The following is a 19,046-nucleotide window of genomic DNA, read 5'->3' on the forward strand; positions in this document are numbered from 1 at the left end:
TCAAAATCCATCCTCATCTTTTCTATATCTAAGTTTTGGCTGAGTCTTTTTTATCTCTTTCAATGGAGCACTTTTTCTTTAAATTCATTCTGAGTCTGGCACTGGTAAGTTCCACTTTAAACAACCCAGTATCCGCCACCACTCCATGTAATTTTCCAGCTATATTCAACTTCGGTGACTCCAACTCCGACACCGGTGGCTTATCTGCAGCATTCGGTCAGGCCCCTCCACCTAATGGAGAGTCATTCTTCCGTGGCCCTGCTGGTCGCTACTCCGATGGCCGTCTAGTTATTGATTTTATAGGTATGTTTTCTTTTTAACCATTGTCCACACTTTAGATGTTATGTTAACATTTTATATCATGTCATATAATTTATTTTTTTCTCCAACCAAATCATTCCTACCTATTCAGTCCTCTAAAAGTGTGTTATATATCTCATATAATTTGAGGAAGGTTTTAGGACTCGGCAAAATCATGTTAACTTGGTTGAGGAAGTTGATTATATATCCATTGTAAAGGAAGAAGTTATTTGCAGGGTCGCTCTATTATTTGGGTAAAAGTGTAACAATAAAATATGTTTACAGCATTGCTAAAGAACAAAATATACATATAAACAACTTTGTACGAAAAAAAAGGCCATGCATGTTTCAGTGTCACGTGAATCAATTAATGGGCTGTAAACAATTTGTTCTTTTATGCAAAGTTGATTGCATTCTCTGAACCAAATCCGCCGACGCCAAAGGATCACATATCCTAAATTGCACCAACCTTTGGTCCCACCACAGATTGCTAAATCTGATTTTTGGCAAGAAGGCTTTATAACTTCAATATCATCATATCATGTTATAAATAATATTGCGTGATGGCTAAAATTAAAATATAAATAAAGAAATAATGTGTGACAATAGATTTTAATAAGATCCAAAACATTATTAATCATCAATACAATGAAATCATCTATTTAGCAATTGATTAATTTAACCTCTTTTGAATGTGGATTTTCAGCGGAGAGCTTGGGATTACCATATCTAAGTGCTTATCTTGATTCGGTTGGATCTAACTTCACTCATGGAGCCAACTTTGCCACAGCAGCATCCACCATTAGACCACAGAACATAACTCTCCAACAAGGTGGTTTTAGTCCATTCTCGTTGAACGTCCAATTCTATCAGTACAATGACTTCCATCACAGATCTCAAATCTTTCGCAAACAAGGTAATACTGTAATATATACTCGACATATAAACTTCATGTAAAATGAGAGTTGTGATACATAGTTTGAAAGTCGGACATTATTTATTTGAGAGGATGACATCATGACGTCAACAATCAAATGATATTATTTTTCCCTCATATAAATTAATCAGTTGCGTTCGACTTTCAAAAAATGATTTAGAATTTAATTTGTTCTAATTGGAAACGAATTATTGACCTTTGGGTTGCATCATTTGATGTAGGAGTTTTTGATCGACTGTTACCGAAGGATAATGATTTTTCACGCGCTTTGTACACGTTCGATATTGGCCAGAACGATCTGACGGCTGGCTTTTTTCGTAACATGACAACTGATGAAGTTAAAGCAGACATTCCTGATATACTAGATAAATTCAAAACTATCATCAAAGTAAGTAACATGTTATATAGAGTATTAATCATTATTTATATAATGATTAATGTTAGTTGTGCTTGGGATGATTTTATAATATAGTAACGTACGTGGTTGTTTGCATGCGTAGTATATATATCATCAAGGAGGCCGATCATTTTGGATACACAACACAGGCCCTGTTGGTTGTCTAGCGTACGTCATGGACCGTCTGCTAATCACAGCCGCACAAGTTGACAGTGTTGGATGTGCAAGTCCTTTTAACGAGGTGGCCCAATTTTTTAATGGTAGATTGAAGGAGGCTGTGGTTCAACTTCGAAAAGATCTCCCACTTGCTGCAATCACATACGTTGATGTTTATTCAGTGAAATACTCTCTCATCAGTGAAGCAAAAAAAAATGGTAGAAACTTCCTCTTTCACATTTTAGTATTTTGCATTTTGATCACCACAACGTAGAAATACACACACACATAAAATATATATATATATATATATATATATATATATATATATAATTATACCTTACTTCCAAATTCCAATCCGATGAACAATGCTTGTTATTGCAAGTTTAAGATATCATAAAGTAAAAAGAAATTAGTTATTTTTCACTTGGCCAGTTAAACTAGATATTTCATATGGGTTGGACCTTTGCTTTGGCTTAGCTTGTATTTGTATTGTCCTTATGACAAGAAGTGGATATGTAGAACTTTTGTTGAATAACTTTGAATGGTTTGGGCCTGTCCAGCCCAAACCCAATCAGTTTATCGACTCATCTATATATTACACTCATATATACAATTGTTTTACCTTTGGGAAAATAAAAAATACCCTCTGTCCCACATTAGTTGTCCACTTAAATTTTTTTGATTCACTATCACATTTTATCTTTGAGTCATTTGAAGTCATTTTTAGTCATCTTCATTTTATATACTTATATACTATCTCCCTCCCATATTAGATGTCCATTTCTGAAACTTTGTCTCACAAAAATTGTGAGTCAAAGTTTTCGAAGTGAACAATTAATATGGGATGGAGATAATACTAAATTTCAACTTGATTTGAGTTCCATATATATATGTGTGTATATGTATTATGTATATATCTTATAATTATTGCATTTCGTTTTTTCATAGATTAAAAAAGACGTGGATTAATATGAATGGGTATGTGTGTGTGTGTGTGTGTGTGGTGTGGATGATATTGACATAGATGAGATGGAATTAATCACAGGATTTAAGGATCCCTTTCGAGCTTGCTGTGGTCATGGAGGAAAATATAACTACAACAAGAATATTGGATGTGGAGGAAAGATAACAGTGAATGGCACACAAATCTTAGTGGGAAAGTCATGCCAAAAACCTTCGGTTGTGATCAATTGGGATGGAGTACACTACACACAGGCTGCTAACAAATGGGTTTTTGATCGGATCGTGGAAGGTTCATTTTCAGACCCTCCAATTCCATTGAGAATGGCGTGCCATAGGCAACATGAAGCACCTAACTAATTATCGGAATTTCCAATTAATTTATATTGTTGTCATTCTTAATTTATGTTTGTTTTTCATGCTTATTATTGAGTTTGCGAGGACAGTTATGCTTTTAATTAATGTCTGTTTTTTCATGGTTATTATTGAGATTTTGCATTAGACAATTTTTGTTTTTTATGTGACATTAATTTGGAGCAGGAAAATAATTAATACAATGAAAGTTGTAAGTTTGTAACCGAACGGAAGCTGGACGACTATTTGATTTGATGATGAAAGTGAGATTCCTATTTCGGTTCAAAAGGCTTTGTCTAAGAACCTCTCGATTCTCAATTTACCCTAAACAAAATTTGAATTTATTTTTTATGAATTTATTATATTAAGTGAGACTCTTATTTTGATCCAATATAAATTGTCCAAGAACTGTTCGATTCTCTATTTACCCTAAGAGAATCTAAATTTATAATGAAATTAGAATTTTTTCATGTGTGGCATTGAGTGGCATCGCTTATGGAAAAATAATTAATTAATTTATTTATTTTTAACTCTGTTAATATAGTGTATCATAATATTCTAGATGATTAATAAATTATTATTTTTTATTATCAAGAAAAATAATGGATTTTTCATTAGCCAGATATAGCTACATAGTAGCTACTCCAGGTATTGAACATTCTTTACCACCCATAATAGTATGTGAAGATGTAAGTGAGAAATCATCTATGATTGGTTGCATAACTCTTCCCAAAAACACATGTATCGTCCTCTTTCAGGCGTTCCCAAACGGTCATACACAGACCCAACTGTCGAGAGTTGTTAGAGCAATACAGAGAGTATAATGTTGCTCTGTTCGACTGTCACTCCTCACACTCCTCGCTTTAACCCTAACTGTAGCATCTGCAATCCACTCTTCTGCCCCAACGCTCACAAACTACACCGCACTGTTTGCAGATCAAACACTACCACTTACAACAGACCATCTATTTCTCTCACCACCACCAACGCTTCTTCGCCTTCTCTCGCCAACGGTTCCTCCGAAAACTCCATTCTTCAAAATCCAAACCCTAACCCTAATCCTAAAACGCTCCATCATGTGTGTCTCGATGATGAAGACGGAGGCAGCAGCATGGTCTCCTCCGCCTCCGCCGTCGCGTCGGCCATACGCAAGGCCTCCACTTCCCCTATTGAGTTCATTCAGAGGATCGAGAAGGATGGAAAGAACAAAGGCCTGGTCCTACCAAGTCCCGATTTTCAGAGACTCTGTATCGAACAGTTGGACCTCTTTCGCCGAATCGTCGATCCCGATGCTCTCCTTTCAGTCAGTTTGCTCTCTCTGTTACATACTTATTCAACTTCCTTTTGTTTCATGGGATTATCAGATGTTAACCCTATTTTGGATTTTATTGACTACAAAATTATTACTAGATATAAAGTTAGCATATGTGCAGTTCAATATGCATTAGGAATTCAACAATTTAGCTAAGCTTCACCAACATATTCCATTAACACCAATCCTCAAGAGTAGCTGATCTGATTTTCATCAGTCACAGAACTAAATTGCTTGAGGTGCAATATGCAAATATATCATAAATATAAGGAGTTTCATATATCATGGATGCTCCGTAAGACATTTCCACTGGTAGGGGCTATCAGTGGAAGAAAGAAGGGAATTCTTTGGGTATTGTTTGTTCAATTCTGAAAAGTTTAAAGTTGGTTTTTTAATAATAATAAAAATAAAAAAACAAAAACACACACATATATATTTGCTTAGAAAGTACCGTATTAGGAATTTTCACCAGAAAAATAAATAGTAAACAGTTACAAGTTTATTAGCTTCAAACCAGTAAACCAAATTGATTTTTAAAAAGAAATATTTTTTATTATCTATTATCAATTCTTGTATATTAGTGGGTTGATGCTGAAAGATTAGCCCTATTCAAAACTATGCAGTTTTGGATTGTTTTTCAAGATCCAATCTAGTAATTTATAGCGTATTTATGTGCAGATCTATGTAAGACCAGCTGGTAGTTATGTCATGGATCGCTTAGAGCTGCGTCGAGTTACTTTCTATCCAGGTGTCAATGCAACCGATATTGTGATATTAGTCGGTAATTTTAGTATTCCGACGGGATTAAGAGCAGCAGAAGCTTTCCTTTCAAATCAACAAGTATGATCTTTAGCTGTCTTAGTGCTGTGTTGATATAATTGAATTTCAACTCTTTGTTATTCCTGATCATTCTTCATCGGATTTAGGATGGATGTTGGTTTCAATTGTAGGCAGAATTTATTCCAGAGTGCAGAGCTGTGGTTTTTCCGATGGTGAAACATCCATTTGTTGTGGGTTTTTTGGTTGCCGAGCTTCCAAATATCGAATCAGAAAGGGAAGGGATTGAAGTAGAAAAGTGCCCATACTCTGAGAAATCTTTTTCTTTGCCTCCGTCTGTGGATAAGAAGTCGTGGGAAATTCGAACTCTCAAGGACAACCAACTAGAAATGTGCAAGTTCACTGCTGATCAGAGATTAAATGCAGTTAACATTTCTCACTCTCTTGCAATGGCATATGTTATGGATCAGGTAGACTATGGATATTCTCTTCTTAAATTTTTTTTTCCTTCCTTTTTTCCTTTAATTAGATTTTCTTTCCTTCTCTGTGTGTGTGTGTGTGTGTGTTTAGTTGGTAGGTAGAAAGTGTTTGCATCGATGTTTTATTGGTGAACTCCTTATTCGACACTTTCAAGTTTGTTTTTAAATTGTGGTTCTCTTTTCCATGAATAATAGAAATTCTTTAATTGACACTTTCATGGGGCTTGTCTGGAACTATATTACTTGTATAGGATGAGTGTATAGAAATTACTAACTGATAGAAGTTCACATCGATAGATATTGCAGTTCACTAGTTATGTGTTATTATGGTGCTTTTTTTTCCACTGATCGAAAAAAAAAAAAAAAAAAAAATTATGGTGTTTTGCATGTACAGATATTTATGGGCTATTTTCTTGTTATTAAGCATGAAAATGAATGTTCGAGTCTAAGGGCAATATTTGGAAGGTTAGATCAATACCCAGTCGCCACCAACCATTGACAAACACGCACTGCATAATGTCTTTGTACCTTTATGATTACTAGGCTTATTTACTGGTGTTGTACTTTATTAAAATTTCTATGTGAAGTATTAAAGCAATGATACTATTTTTGAACACAAAAAACAAAAGGTATATTTAATTATTTATGTTTTATGTGTCGGTATTGAACATGCACCATAAATTTGGAGGGAGTTTTCTACTTTGGTAGGGCAACTGTCTGTTTAGTAATGTATTACATCAATGATATTGTGGAGTATTTCAAAAGACATGCTAGTAGCTTGTTTATAGTTGTCAACAATTGCTTAATTTGATAAAGCTGCTACCATATTATCATATGCAGATTTGCTCTGCTTGTTCTCTATAGACAAATGGTATTTATGTCCATCATACTGGAAGCTTGAACCTCTTTCTGCATTCTTTATGGCCTTTCATCAGTTGGAATTATTTCTAATTTATTTATATTCCTTCTCAGAAAGCAATGTTACTACAGCAATCATCGTGGCAAAATAATGTTAGGATGAGTAATTTGGTTGAGCAAGTAAGATGTTCTACTTGTGTTTTATTTGATTTTCATGTGAATTAGAATATTTATCATGATTTACTTATCAATTTTAATTTAACAGATTCGTGGTCCTCTTTCTAGCATTCGGACATTGAGTAAAATGTTGTCTGTTCACATGAAAAGAAGTGAGGTGAGATATACTTACTGAACTGGAAGGCTCCGACTTTTTAGGAATGTTCTAAAGAGAATAGTCTTAACATGTTCTTGCAGATCTCTTATGATATTGTTAATGATATTATGGTGCAAGGTGATCGCATGAAAGATACCCTTCAACAACTTCAGGATGCTGTCTACCTGACAAAGGTTCTCACTCTCTCTTACGCACACAATACCTCATAGTTTTCTACCAAAGGAGCTATCGTCTTCTTCTTCTTCTTCTTCTTTTTTGGTTACTGTTGTTGTTTTGTTCTTTTTTTCTTTTCTTTTTATTTTTTTATTTTGGGTTGATATATATTTCCCCAGGTTTCATTTTTTGGGATATATTTTATTTGCTTCATGATCTGTGATTATGGATCCAAAGGCCATGTTTTGACCCAGAATGAGATATCAGACACGAAAAATATGTGTGCGCGCGTGCGTTGGTTTGTACTAAAAAATATGTCTCTCTACGTCTGTGTTTGTTGTACATCTTCGATTCTAAAATATCTTTATATGCCCGTCAAGTGGAAAAATCATGCGCTATGAATTTATGAGTGACTCTTTTTCCTCTAATTCAAATAATTAGTTTCTCTTAAAACTACTGAGGAACATTAGAATTTTGAAGCATTATTAGATTTATTGCTCCATCTAACAAAGTGTTTTTTTTCTAATTCTCAATTTTAGAGAATAATAAAAGTGAATATATGTAATTACTTTTATTGTGGATATTTTCCAGGCTAATATAGTGCGATATAATGAAGAAACGTTGGAGAAAATGGATCACTCAACTGATCCCCGTCCTGAATCTGTAAGGTCTCAAATGTCTGATTACACTTCCCAGGAAAGTTCTGTTGGTAAGATGCAAGAATCTGGTGGACCCCTTCCTCTCACTTTTGCAAATAAGGATTTAGAGATGCCCATGCCGCCTCTTGCTCTTGCACCTGTAAAACAAGAAGGAATCAGGTAGGATTTTCCCCTGCATAAACCTTTTCACTTTCATTACCTAGATATGAATTTCTCACTAATTTCTCATTATTGTAAAACATCTTTTGCTTCTTGGATCTTTTTATATCATTCTGTAGAATGAATATTATCTCATGTTTATGGTTACGCAGTTGCTTCACCTTCCTTGGTGTCTAGTCTACCTCAGGTTGCCGTTGGCACTTAATGTTCTTATGCTGTTCACATCAACTCCTCCATTTAGTAGTCTATATTAAATTACATGTATCTGCATGCATGTGAAATAGTTACCTCCTCTGTCCCATATTAGTAGTCCATTATTCCATATAATTGTGTCTCAAATTAGTTGTCCCATTTGACAAGTCAAAGCAAAAAAGTACCATTTTTTTCATAATTACCCTTTGAGTTTTGAAATATCTCTCAACTTAGTAATATATACTTTTAAACTTAAAAGGACAATATGTTAATTTTAAAAGGAGACAATGCATTGCATGTCCCCTTAGAAAATTATATTATCAAAGGTGGACAACTAATATGGAACGGAGGGAGTATATTTGTTGACCTTCCCTGTGGTCTAGCTCAGTTAGCTATTGGCACTTAATGTTCTTATTTCCATTGAAGTTCAAATTTAATTTTTTTCCGAAAACTACCCTTATTATTAAAGTAGCAATCATCTTCAAATATAAGATTTGCAGCATCCGGCAGATTGGAGCATCTGTTGCTTTCACCGGAGAATAATCAATCCAACAAGCTCCCTTCTTTTGTTTTTTTTTGTGCAACAATCCAACAAGCTCCCCTCTTTTGTTTTTTTTTGTGCAACAATCCAACAAGCTCCCCACTTTTTCAGAGTCTTCCCATATGGTTTTGTGCTCTTTGAATTCACCAGAGGTGCCGCTGACTTCTCCATCATCAGCGGCAGCATACTCGCCGGTTTTCTGTTCTCTTTCCGCAGCACAGCCGAGAAATCCAGCACTGATTGAGCCAGAATAGAGGACCTTTTCGCCCAATGGATGTTGCCGAAAAATCCTTCTGAAATCTGATGAACTGTTTCTTTGGTGGTTAAAGATTCAGTTCTTGTTCATGGGGCTGTTGTTGTCTCATGTTCTTCATTATAAGCTTGGATTCTCTCAAATCAGTGTACGCTTTGTATCTGGGTCCTCTCTCCATGACGAAGCTCTCTATTGTGAGTTGCAGAAGATTGAGTTTGTTAGAATCGGAAAATTGTGCCACCACCACCAAACCCACCAATTCTCTCAACACAAACCCACCAATTCTCTCAACACAAACCCAGTTGTTTCCTCTGATTTACAAGTGTGAATGGGTTTTCTTTTTTTAATTGACATGGCAGAATCCTCACCGTTGAATCAAGTACCGGATATTAGCGGAAAGAAATGCCAACGTAGAGGAGCGAGATCCCACCCAATGTCCCAAACATTAATGAATTTACTCAACAAAAGCAAACCTTAATAATAAGGGTAATCTTGGAAAAAAAATTAAATTTGAACTTTGATGGAAATAGATTGCAAAAGTAGGACTTGTTTGTCCTGATAAATTTTTTTAGGACTTGATTGTCTTTTAGGTTGAAAAGTAGGACTAGAAAGGAATTTTCCCTAAATTAAATTAATTGTATCTTCATGCATCTGCGGTAGTTATATTTTGTTGGTAAGTATCTATCTCGAAATTGTGTTTTGCTTATGCTTTCTCTTTGTGTCAGAAGACCATGCAATGTTTCTGATGTACTGGCAGATATGGTTGGCGCCGTGGAGCCTCTAGCTCGTAAACAGCAACGTGTGGTGGAGCTATGTGCACTTTCACAATCTTTGCAAGTTGCTGTAGAAGAATTTTCTCTTCGCCAAGCTTTGAGCAATCTAATTGAGGGTGCTTTGCTGCGCACAAATGTTGGGGGGAAGGTTGAAATTGTGTCTACTGGAGCCCCAGCAGGTGGTGTCCTTGTCATAATTGATGATGATGGGCTGGATATGCACTATATGGTAAATTTACTCAACCAGCTTGCCTCTTACTATGCAAATTATAAATTGTAAAGTCCTCATATTACCTTCCATGTGCACCAACGCATAGTATATCATTTTCATTAGATTTGGATATTTGAAATGTGTGAGGTTCTAGTCTTTCTGTAATTATGATTGAATGAATATAATTTCATTGTTTAAGGAAGAAGGTGGTTACGGGTAAACCATATGCTGTAGAATGGGAATGACAGAAAGATTCTGTCCACCATGTGACACAGTACAGAAATTCAGGGTTTTTATTTAGTCATGTGACATTAAGCATTGTCTCGATTCACATGCATCCGCATGTGGGGTTGGGCACTGGGGGTTCATCGTCAATGTTCTTACTAGAATTTAATGCTCCATTTGGTTAGAAGGGTGGAAAAATGGATGGAAGGGAGAGGGAGGGATGGATGAGGATCCTCTTTTCTTTAATGCAGAAGTTAAGTAGGTTCATTGAAAGTCAAGTTCTCTTCCCATCCCTTTGGTCGAGCTTTCTAGTGCTAATCCATGTTCTGTCGTAGTGATGTTAATTGTACTTGTGCAAACTCGTCTTCAGGTTTCCTTAGGGAAGGGAAGGTGTCTCCTTCACTTTTTGTTTGGTCGAATGGAAGGGATAGTAGAAAGGATTGATGGGATGACACCTTTGTGTGTGTGTGTGTGTGTGTGTGTTTGGTTGGAAGGAAGGGAATGGGAGTTTTTGTATTTTGGGTTAATTACAATGACACCCCCTGAGGTTTGTCATATTGACAGTCATATATAAGCAAGGCATTTTTTGAACAATGACATCCCCTATCACAAATTGAATCCAAACAGCCCCTTAAAAGATGTGAAAAGTCAATATTATCCTTCAATATTTTATTAATTTAAATGGTTAAATATTAGAAATCCTAAATGACGTTTTTACCCTTAGCACTCTCACCTCTCAACTTTTCCATCACAAACCTAACCCAACTCTCTCTCTTTATTTTCTCTCTCTAACTGTAATTGATAGTATATATATATATATATATATATGTTATACATGTATATGTATATTCGGTGCCAGAACAATCCACTCGCGGGTAAGGAGCTTTCAAAAGGAACTGGGACAACAGATCAAGCATCAAGGTTTTTTCCCTGTATCACCGTAGACAAACCTCGACCACCACCACCATAGCTGCCGGTCCACCACAAAAGAAAAAACAGAGGCAACGAATAACAACCATGGCCTCTCAAACCCTAACCCTAATCAAGAAACCACCAAACCCACGGCCTCTCCCTCAAACCCACCACCAAATCCCTAGACCTCTCTGCCCCTAAATCCCTTACCGTTGTTGGCGCTATCACCACCAAGAAAGCCGTCGCTGTTGAACCCTCAGATCTGGCCGCGGCATCGACGTTGGGCACATCCCTGTGATGACCATGTGCTTCTTTGGATCCTTCTCGAGCTTGGGGGCAAAGGATGTGGTGGAGTCAACATCGCCGCTGCCGCTGCCGCCGCCGCCGCCGTGGTCACTGTTTCGATCTTGGAGGTGTGTATATATATGTGTGTGTGTGTATGTATGTTGAAGATTTGGGTGTTTAAAAGTGATGGTATATATATATGTGTGTGTGTGTGTTGAAGATTCGGGTTTTGAACCAGTGGTGGTGATTTAGGTGTGAGGGTTTCACGGTGGTGGAGTCGGCACCGGCGGCAATGGCCACCATTATATGTATGTATGTTGAAGGTTTGGGATATATATATGTGTGTGTGTTTGTGTTGAATATTCCGGTTTTGATCAATTGAAGTGGTGATTTTGGGTGAGAGAGCTTCATGGTGGTGATGGAGTAGCCACTGTATGACTGGTAATAGATGGTATTGGGATTGGATTTTTTATTTTTATAAATATTATACAAGGGTAGCCAGCTAATTTCATTATTTAAATTTGTCAATTTAAAAGTCAAAGGACAACAATGTCAATTCATAGGTGGCAAGTGACCATTGGGGTGTATTTGTTAACTTTTTCAAACTTGGGGGTGTCATTGTAATTAACCCTTATATTTTTTTACCAATATATCATTATTATACGTGTGAAGAGAATTTCAGAAGAATTGTTATTTACATATTTGTTGGGTAACTTTTCTTATTTTCCCTCCTCTCTTCCACCCAATTTTGGACAGAAAAAATTTCTAAAAACATGGGTTAGGAGGGATGCTTCCTCCCTCTCTTCCTTTCCTTCTAACCAAACGAGGTAACCTTATTCTATCCATCCCCTCTTCCATCCTTCCTCAATCCATCCTTCCAACCAAACATAGCATAAATCCTAGTGGCAATGCAGGAAAGGTTATATAATCTGACTAGTTACTGTCATCATTATATTCACTTTAGCTTTTGACATTTGGAATGGTGGGGACTTCTATGTATGATTCTGCCTGGAGGAAAATTTGTCTTTTTGTTTTACATTCCGGATTGCAATTTCTCTGTCCTGCAAAGAAATTAGATGGTTGTAATTTATATTTGAAGTTAGAGACACAGAGAGCCTGCCCTGTTTTGGGATATATGGTCTTGTAATTTGATTATTCAGAAGGGTATGACTCTTGAAAAGAGAAGAGAAGGTAGAACAGAAACCAGGCATCACTTTCACTTTTCTGGTACTTGGGTCCTCGTCAATGTAGTTGATTAGATGTTGTGTATGTTTTTGCAGACTCAGATGCATTCACTTACACCATTTGGGGCAGATCTCTCATCCAAGGGTATGGTTGAAGACAACATGACATGGAACTTTGTTGCAGGGCTGACTGTTGCTCGAGAGATATTGGAGAGTTATGGCTGTGTTGTTCGTGTCATATCGCCACGGACCACAGAGGCTGCACATGGAGCAGGGGGAACCCGCATTGAACTCTGGTTCCCTGTTTCATCTGATCTTATTGAACCTGCTATGGAGGTTTAGCCTGTACATTGGCAGAGATAATTCCACCGAATGGAACCTCTTTGCATTCGATATGAGAATTCTACACGAATGAGGCGATGTGTGCTTTGCCTATTCTTGATGCTACCTTGTAATTTTCAGGGATTTTGTATAGTTCCATGTTATTCTTAGTGCTATTTGTTCACTGTAAATGTTGTAAATAACATGATAATAGGGAATGTTTGTAAGTTGTAACTATAAAATTATGCATGAAAGGTTGAATGAAGGATAAATGTAACTTTGTGATGCTTGAATGAGAGTATGAGACTGACTGTTGTGGATCATCTCTAGATTCAAAGGCAGTCCATTTTGTAGTAAGACAGTCATTTTCACTTTATTGACATTGATGTTATGTTTGGAAGCACCGATTCGGTTACTTGGATTTGGGATTGGGAGGGTTATTAACCTGTGTGCGCTTGCATTTTATAAACATAGGTGAAAATTTTCAAATCATTTGAAACAATCTTCTGGACTTTTCTTTTCATTTTCAGATTCATCTTCATCCAATCATATTAATTGGCTTGTCTCAGGAGATGTGGCATGAAATTTGGGACTATAACATAGGTATGTAATCTGAGCTGAATTGGTATAAGTTGTTGGTGTGTTATGCGCATGAGCAACCAAAAAGTTAATACCATTTGATAAGCTGTTAAGGCCTATAAGAAGCCTAATAGTTGATGAACTATATTTATGAGCAACAGAAAAAAAGTAGTATTTGGTAAAAGCTGTTAAAGCCTATCAAGCCCAATATATTTGATCAGCTCTGTTAATGATTCCATCCGTTACACACAAAACAACAAAAAGAATTATTTACAAGTAATCCTTGTGCACTTGGCCGGCTTGCTCAATGAGTGTCCACGTGTTCTCTGTTTTTTTCTCCCATTCTCTTATTATTATTGTTTTTATATTTTTTGGCGGTTAATTAATACCATCGAACTTACAAATGAACACTATAAAACTCAAACTCCTCACCTCCTATTTAAGTTAAAGAAGGATATGTTATATCAACTAACCTAATGGGCCAATGGTATTGTCTTTTCAAATTTTCATTTTGTTTATTTAAATATAATTTTTCTCAAATTTTTTAAGTTATAATTAAGAAGAAAAAAAAGAAAGTTATAATTAAGACCATATTTATTAAGGCTTATATTTTGTCCCCAAATAAAAATTTATGAGTTTGGCGCGTAAATGTGCGTCCACAAAACCTTCATGAGACGCCATAGATATGGTTCACCAACCGATATTATGTTGGTGCCCACCGGCCAAACCCGTAACGCGTCAAAGCCGTCCCAATTGCATTAATAAGTTTCTTTGGGAATTCAATTTACCAGAAACTTCTTCTGTTTCTTTCCCTCAAGCCAAGTCAAAACCACCAAACTATGAAAACGTATTCAATTCTACGTTCATATTTCATACTAATTACAATTTGAAAACTAGGAACTGAATATGATTGAGACATCTTTTTGATAGACACAGCTTTGCTAATTCATACTAATTAATTAGAATTTGAGATCTATGAATTGAATATGATTGGGACATCTTGTGGATGGTCACAGCTTTGCTTTTATCGTTTGTGTGGTTTGATGGTGCTTTTTGAAGGGTGTGTGCCCATTTTTTAAATGGCACACTTATATTTTAATGGAGGTATGATTTTAGCCTTTCATTTCCACCTAATTTGAGGAATTTGACTTATTTTACAGATAATATCTTTCAAGAATTTGCATAAAAAAGGTTACTGAAAATGATAAAAAGACTTCATTACTGTTTTCTGAAAATTCCAAACCAAGACTTCTGGTTTAAAAGTTCTTGTTAAACTATTTTCAGAATTAATTTTCAGAATTACAATGTGTATTTCTTTAAGAGCACGCTTATTTTATAATAAACGTGACTCAATCTGTAGGTGCAAAATTTCGCTCAACCAATAAAACTCACTCAATCAATAGTAAGATAAACAAAAACAATATATCACGAAGCGTAGAATTACTTGATCCTTTTATTGGAGGTCTTAGCCTCTATTTATATACAAAAAATTGTAAAATTATGGTAGGACTCGCGTTGCTTGCCCTCCAATTCTTTCTATATAAACATTCTTTACTAATAGAGTTCTTTCCATTGTTTAATTTTCCATACATAGAACTTGCCTTGTACAGAACTTCCTATCTCAGAATTTTCCTTCTACGGTAAATCCTTCAACTGGTAGGACTTGTGCATTCTTGAATAACTGGGCTGAACATATTTTGATCCGGCTGAGCTTGAGTAACGGACCGGATGTTAAATATTAACAAGTTAGGCTGATGACCTCTTGATTCGGCCTTGATGGAGGTTGGAGGACAAATAACAATGGTCTTGGGCTATAAATACCCTCAATTTGGGCTTGAGTATGATGGGCCTTATATGTCCTTGGAATGTAGATATGTGTAGTGATGACGTGTGCGCTTTTTATTGGAGGGAGTTTTTTTCCCTCCACACAATCCTTTCCTAATTTGTCAGAAAAAATAAAATAAAATTAAGAGAAGTAATAGATCTTCCGACTTCAATTGCCAACTACTTCTCCAAATATAACGAGAGATGTTTACGGGAATTTTTTTAAGAGTTACAATGAGATCCAATCAGGTTGTATTCGTAGAAAGAGTCGACAATTAACGTCGAAAGATCTATCATTTTTCTAAAATTAATTGTAAGTCAATACTTAATTGAAAATGAGACTGACTCACTTATTACAGTTTTGATTCTAATTTTAATTTTATCATGCACAAAATAAACACAATCATTTTTTTCTTCTTTTGACTAGACTAAAAAAACAAAAACACTATTGTCATGTCATTGATATATTCTATATTCAAAACGTCTAAACAATAAAAGTTGGATACAAATAAGGTTCAAATTCATACCAAACAAAGTTTGATAGTCTTTTTATCAGATTTTGTTCTATGTTACACAACATCAAAATTAAATGACCAATAACGATAGTGGTGTTGATTTATTCCAATAATTTGTTTCCAATGGCATAATAGTCAAATTATCATCCAACCGTTAGTCACGTATTGCAAATAAACCAAAGAGAAGACCAATGACCAAACCACTTGCTTGTTGGTCAAATTCCACCCAAATCACTTTCATTATTTATTTTCCACGCCTCTCTCCTCAGACCATGGCCGGAGAAGCTGTGGTTTTCATCCGCAAGTCATGCAATAATTAGGAATATTTAATAATAATAATAATAATAATAATAATAATAATAATAATAATAATAATTTCAATTTTTTATTTTTGATTGTCCAAAATAAATGTTTTAATTGAAAAGTTAAAATATTATTTATTTTTAATTTTTTTTAACAAATTTTTTTTTTTTTTTTTTTTTTTTGACAAAAAACTCACACACCACTCATACACCAATTTTGCTCATTTCGAGATTCGAACTCTCATCATCCTATTTGAAAGATATACTAGATACCACTAGGCCATAATATTATTAATAATATATATGAATCATTATGAATAGTTTTGGTAATTCATTCACAACCAATATAATAAAAAATACTAAAAGTCTGCATCTTAAAAAATTATATTTCCATAAAGGACATTTTTGTCTTGGGACAGAGGGAGTACTTCATTATGCACTAATCCTTTTATTATACAAGCATTGATATTTTGTAATCTTGATTTTCTATTATTAGCATAATCTTTAATAAATTAATTCCATCAGGCATATGCATATTTGCTATAGAAGTTATTATTAACTTTAGCTTTTTCATTATAAGGAAAATATTAATGGGGAGAGCTTTCTTACCATTCAAGTTCATTGTAAAAAAATTATCCAAAAAGCATAAAAATTCACATTATACAACATGCATATTTTTCACGGAACAACAATTCAAATCCCATATGAGATTGTGCAGTATGATTTATGTTATATTGAAAATTATTTAAGGTAAATTATATTGATTTCCTTTGAGGTTTGGACAGATTACACACAAGGTTACCGGTAGAGTATTCAACATTTATTACTTTAACCTTTTTTACGATTTGGAGTGTGTGCTCAACAATATCCCTACTGTTTTCTTTCCTTGACCAAATTTTAAAAATTGCTTTTTCTTGTATAAAATGTAGTATAATATATTATAATAATATAAGGGCATTAATGATTTTCACACTCAAAATCACTTTTCTACTGCTGTCGAAAGAATTTAAGAGAGGTCAATGTAATAAATAATCGCATAATTTGTCCAAACTTTAGAGGCTATCACTGTAATTTACTCAACTATTTAATAGTTATTTTATTTGATTGGGACATTACCAAATATTACGAGGATAAAAGACAACAAATTTGTCTCATGTTATCTAGTTGGTATTGTGGAAAATTATTATACTACTATAAAAAATCCAAACATTTACGAGTTGAGTTTATAAAGAAATTGCAAAAGTCACCAACAACAAAAAGAGAATATGTTGGGGGGGGGGGGGGGGTTGGGGGTTGGGGGTGAAAGGAGTTCCATACGGTACATATGACAATCCGAACTTATGGTGGTAGGAGGGGCATGCCCTTTAGATTGGGGGTGAGGGTAGGGTTAGGTAATGAGGTGGAAAGATGTGTTTTTATTGTGGAGTGGGAATCCACTAATATTTCTCAATTCGCCCAAGGCCATGTGATGGCGATAAGGTGAGCTGTAGATCAAAAGTAAAATTTTAAAATTGAAAACTCATTTTTAAAGCAACAAATGAAGATGGACATAGTACATATTCAAAGTACATTTCATTTTCAATGGACCCGACGCCCTCAAATCACCACTAGGTTTGCATAATGTATATCAGTCTGCTTGCTCTTCTTGCTCACTTACGAACAATTTATTTAATTTTTTGTTGGGGAAAATTCCTAGAAAGTGGATTTAGAAATGCTTATTTACAATAGCATGACAAAAAAAAAAAAAAAAAAATTCAATGGATAAAAATTATAAAAACGTGAAGAAATATTTTTCATTAATTTTCAAGGACCAAATGCCCTTAGTAATAAAGTTGGTGCATTGAAAAAGTAGTAATTTCTTCCAGATGTCATCCAGGACGTTAAGTTAGGGCCGGAGCTAGAAATTAAATTCAGGGGAGGGGGACATAGTGTAAAAAAAATCAATAATCACGATACTAAATATAGATTCTATAAGTTAAGAGACAGAGAAAAAAAATTACTCAAAATAATATTTTAATCAATGAGTAACTTAAGAAAGATAAATAGTTTAAAAAAAAAATTAAAAAGGAAAGAAAAATGAGAGAATTTTGAAATGAAAAAAAAAATGGAGTTTGATTTTAAAAGGAAAATTTGATTTTTTTTAAAGAAAATTAAATGAATTTAAAGAGTAAAAAAGAGAAGAAATACAAAATTTAAGAGATAATTTTAGAAAATAAAAATTTTAGGGAGGGCATTATACGAATTTTTTCATATATACATATAAAAATATATAATTTAGTATATGTATTATAGTAAGCGGCCAAGCCAGGGGCTCGTGCCCCCTAGGCATATATTGGCTCCACACTGCGCTGAGCCCCTTATTAGGGGTGTGATTGTGGAGACCTTCTGAACGAGCGTGCATGGTCGGGTGTAAGGTACTAACAAGTTATTATGCGGCTTTTAAAAATCAATGGATGGCGTTACTTTAGGCTTGTTTGTTTTATCACTCAAAAGAAAAAAAGAAAAAAATAAAAAATATGGGTGGTGTTACTTTGGGCTGTGGTTTATCACTCAAAAAATAAGTGAGGCTAATACCCAACTCATATATGCCCATTCACTTTCCCATTTCGATCCGATATGGGACAAGTCTCTCTTGGAATATTATCCCATGCTCTAACTTTGCAATTCCCTCATTGCAATTGGGCCACTATGCTTATCCAGACCTTTTCAGACTGAGCGCTTGACATGACATCGAATCAAGAAATGAGTCCAACTTTGATACCAACTGTAACGAGTTAGGTGTTTTGCGATTCGATCCCAAAACTTAAGCTTTTAGGTTAGCCCCACTCATACATACACATTCGCTTCTTTACTTGGATCTGATTTGGGACAAGCAAGGACAAACCTACATACACCTCATAGGACAATTGCCACTTGAATTTATTATTATTATTAATAATATGCCATACTAAATTGTTCTTTTTCGGTTATATACCCCTAAAATATTACTATTACTGCCATCAAGTCTTGATGGTTTGTGTCTGTCCTTGGAGACAAGTCCCCTTGCACTTCCTTTATGCTAATATGGCTGTGTAAAAAGGTTGTGTAAAAT

The 19,046-nt window shown here is 35.0% G+C and overlaps 2 protein-coding genes across 2 annotated transcripts; both read left to right on the forward strand.

Annotated features, from left to right (window-relative positions):
- Nucleotides 1–3,235, forward strand: LOC132276309 (GDSL esterase/lipase At3g26430-like). The gene is made up of 5 exons (XM_059777681.1): nt 1–303; nt 1,007–1,216; nt 1,459–1,625; nt 1,738–2,008; nt 2,839–3,235. Exons 1-5 carry the CDS (start codon nt 63–65, stop codon nt 3,111–3,113), a joined length of 1,164 nt encoding a protein of 387 aa, XP_059633664.1. The 5' UTR covers nt 1–62; the 3' UTR covers nt 3,114–3,235.
- Nucleotides 3,236–3,763: 528 nt separating this feature from the next.
- Nucleotides 3,764–13,138, forward strand: LOC132276310 (chloroplast sensor kinase, chloroplastic). The gene is made up of 9 exons (XM_059777682.1): nt 3,764–4,410; nt 5,098–5,259; nt 5,370–5,666; nt 6,648–6,713; nt 6,799–6,867; nt 6,948–7,040; nt 7,612–7,838; nt 9,553–9,826; nt 12,511–13,138. Exons 1-9 carry the CDS (start codon nt 3,931–3,933, stop codon nt 12,754–12,756), a joined length of 1,914 nt encoding a protein of 637 aa, XP_059633665.1. The 5' UTR covers nt 3,764–3,930; the 3' UTR covers nt 12,757–13,138.
- The last annotated feature ends 5,908 nt before the right edge of the window (nt 13,139–19,046 follow it).

The sequence above is a fragment of the Cornus florida genome, unplaced genomic scaffold (assembly GCF_030987335.1).
Source record: "Cornus florida cultivar Cherokee Brave unplaced genomic scaffold, ASM3098733v1 CherokeeBrave_3.0.0_Hap2_Chr10, whole genome shotgun sequence".
In the NCBI taxonomy this organism is placed as follows: Eukaryota; Viridiplantae; Streptophyta; class Magnoliopsida; order Cornales; family Cornaceae; genus Cornus; species Cornus florida.